At 44.3% G+C, this 2,858-nt stretch overlaps 1 protein-coding gene across 1 annotated transcript in view; it reads right to left on the reverse strand.

The window, feature by feature from the left end:
- Nucleotides 1-1,877: 1,877 nt before the first annotated feature.
- The window catches only part of LOC102675717, a 13,443-nt gene continuing 12,462 nt past the window's right edge, over nt 1,878-2,858 (reverse strand). The window contains exons 4-5 of the mRNA XM_031515400.1: nt 2,629-2,739; nt 1,878-2,193 (exon numbers count right to left, since the gene is read on the reverse strand). Of these exons, the coding sequence (XP_031371260.1) occupies nt 1,959-2,193; nt 2,629-2,739 (346 nt within the window). The 3' untranslated portion in view covers nt 1,878-1,958. The remainder of the gene's footprint in view (nt 2,194-2,628; nt 2,740-2,858) is intronic.

Genomic DNA, 2,858 nt, shown 5'->3' on the forward strand with positions numbered 1-2,858 from the left:
GAGAGCTTCGCCCTTGTTGTTCATCGATGGAAACAGTGACCAGGCAACGCGAAACGATTTTTCATCTCTTATCGTCGACGAGGTCGCTTCGTCGTCACCGCGAAGCCGGAAACTCGATGCGTGCGCGCGGAGAATCGAAAGGGAGTGAATCTGGAGGAGAGGCGAAAGGGGATGAAGAAGAGGAGAAAAACAAACGAGTGAATCGACGCCTCTGATCGAAACTATGATTTGTTTACTACGCTTTCGAAATCGACGCAAATTACGGATACGCAAGAATCCGTTATCGGTGATCCTTATTAAAAATCCTTATTAATCTCTCCATTGTAGAAACGGGGGCAGATGGAATTGAACGAAGACTCCGTGGAGGGATGTATAAACACGCGTATTAACGAGAAAAATCGTACGACAAAATTCATTCGTTCGTTCGTGATTCCAGATTTTATTTATATCCGAGTACCGAGATCCGAATAACAAATGAAATGATTGGAAAAATATACGGGAAAAGCAGGTGTCGCCACGATTTCCATTTTAATATCTCGCGATACTCCGTCCATCTCGATCCGCATCTCTAAGCAAGCGTGGACCACGCTCGTGGCCGATCGTGCAAAATCGGGAAAACCGACACATCTCGATTCTCGGCTGTTCATAGTTTCCTCCCCCGTTCGAAATAGTTTTCGCGATTTCATACGGTGTTCGAACCTTCGATCTAATCCTATTACACCAGGGCCAGGATCGTAACAATATTACAAAAGAATCGTTATTATCGATTCGAGTCGGCGAACCGAACACGAACCCGGATGTATCCTCTTATCCGTCCTCGTGCACTCGCTTATTTCATGCCCTCCCCCAATCCCATCTAACCTTCCTCCTTCACCGATAGGTAAGCTCATCCAATTACCGAAAATGTAGCGGTGCACGCTAGTAGTACGTTGCACGGAGTATCGCCATTCTCGAGGCTGGTTTCGCGCTTACCGTATCGCCTCTTCTGCGCTTCTTTCTTCTAACCAGTTTACGTCCCGGAACGTATTCTCGCTGCGGGGGAAATAATCCTCAACGATTCGCTTTCTATTTAATATTTTGTACGTCGATACGGTTCGTTGATCGACGGATCGGAGAATAATCTTTGCTTCGTTATTCAGATTTTTTGGGTATTAAGATTGAAAATTTTTAAAGAATATCTTTGGATATCTCTTGGCCACTGTGGTTGATTATTTTTGAAAAATATTTGCTTGTTACGCGCAGATTTTTCAAATCTCTAATTACTTTGAATCGACGGATCGTCGAACCATCTTTGCTTCGTTATTCAGATTTTTTGAATGTGGTATTAAGATTGAAAATTTTTAGAAAAAATATCTTTGATACCTTTTGGCGTAGTTGATTATTTCTGAAAGATATTCGCTTGTTACGCGCAGATTTTTTAAGTCTCTAATCATTTTGGATCGACAGATCGTCGAACCATCTTTGCTTCGTTCGTCGCTATTCAGATTTTTAGGTGTGGTATTAAGATTGAAAATTTTTAAAGAATATCTTTGGATATCTCTTGATCACCGTAATCGATTATTCCTAAAAGAATATTCGCTTGTTACGCGCAAGATTTTTGGAACGTTCGAAGAGAATAATCTATCCTTTCACTTTCGACAATATTTATCCATATTATATTCATACATATTAATATTCATCGTTAAACAACTTGTGTAACAATTTCTACAATTTCCAAAGAACATCTTTGAATATTAAACACGATTTTAAACAATATTCCTACATTGTTTCTCAACGTCGCTTCTCAAAGATCAATTTCAACATAGAAAAAAAACTTCCAAAAAAAAACTGCCTTTTTTCCGCGCTCAAAACCAAAGAATCGCTGTTTCTTTCTCTCTTTCCGAATCGAACCAACCGACCGATTTCCCGCTCCCTTGAAATTCACCCTTCTTTCAGGTAGCTGGGATCCGGCATCTCCGTTATTTCATGTTGTACCTGGCCCAGCCCCCGTAAGAGTAAGATTCGTCCGTGTACCCGGGCGGAAGCGGAGGGCTCTCAGCCGCGTCGTATTTCCCGAGGGCCATGTCGATCAGGGAGAAGCTGCATCCGGCGAACATGGCGGCGCAGTCGTGCCCCTCGTGCCCCGCTTTCCGTGCCCTGCTGTACGCGTGATACTCCTTCGGCTCGTGATCGAACAACCGTTTCAAAGGGAAGCTGCAACAACACGGGAGGGAAAAACGTAGCGCGTCTTAGCTCGAGGATGGGGGTGCAGCTGCGCCTGTGAAAAGGAATCGGAAAAGGGGGTCGATGTCGCGAATTACGAGAGAGAGAGAGGGAAATTTAAAAGGGACAACTCGGTTTCTGTTTCTTGCACCATGAAAGGAAAGGATCCTCCCAAGGTGAGTGAGTATGCGTGTGTGGGGGACAGAGCTCTTTTCAAGCTTATTTGCTTAATAAAATTCGTCTCGATCCCGTTCCTTCTTCCGAGGGAGGACGAGATTATTCCGAAATCCCATCGATCTCCGGCCAAAGCTCATCAGAGCTCCCCTCGAAGAGGGAAGAGAGAAAGGTGGAGAATGGGGAATCCGCGCAGCTGGAACCCCCATTTTTTCTTTTTTTTCTTTCTGCTCTGTCCCTGGTGAACCTTACGAGAACGATATCCTCATCATTTCCTCGACCAGGGTGTTCCCTTTCGGAAGCAATCGTTGCGAGGCCTCGCAGAGGGCGCGAAGGATACACGTTCTGCCGTCGAAATTCATCCTGAAAGAATGGAAAATTGGAAAAATTAGAATGGGGAAATCGAAGATCTGGAAAAAAGAATAATATTATCCGATGAGAGAGAGAGAGAGAGAGAGAGAGAGAGAGAGAGAAGGAGAGGG

This window comes from Apis dorsata, unplaced genomic scaffold (assembly GCF_000469605.1).
Source record: "Apis dorsata unplaced genomic scaffold, Apis dorsata 1.3 scaffold_68, whole genome shotgun sequence".
NCBI lineage: Eukaryota > Metazoa > Arthropoda > Insecta > Hymenoptera > Apidae > Apis > Apis dorsata.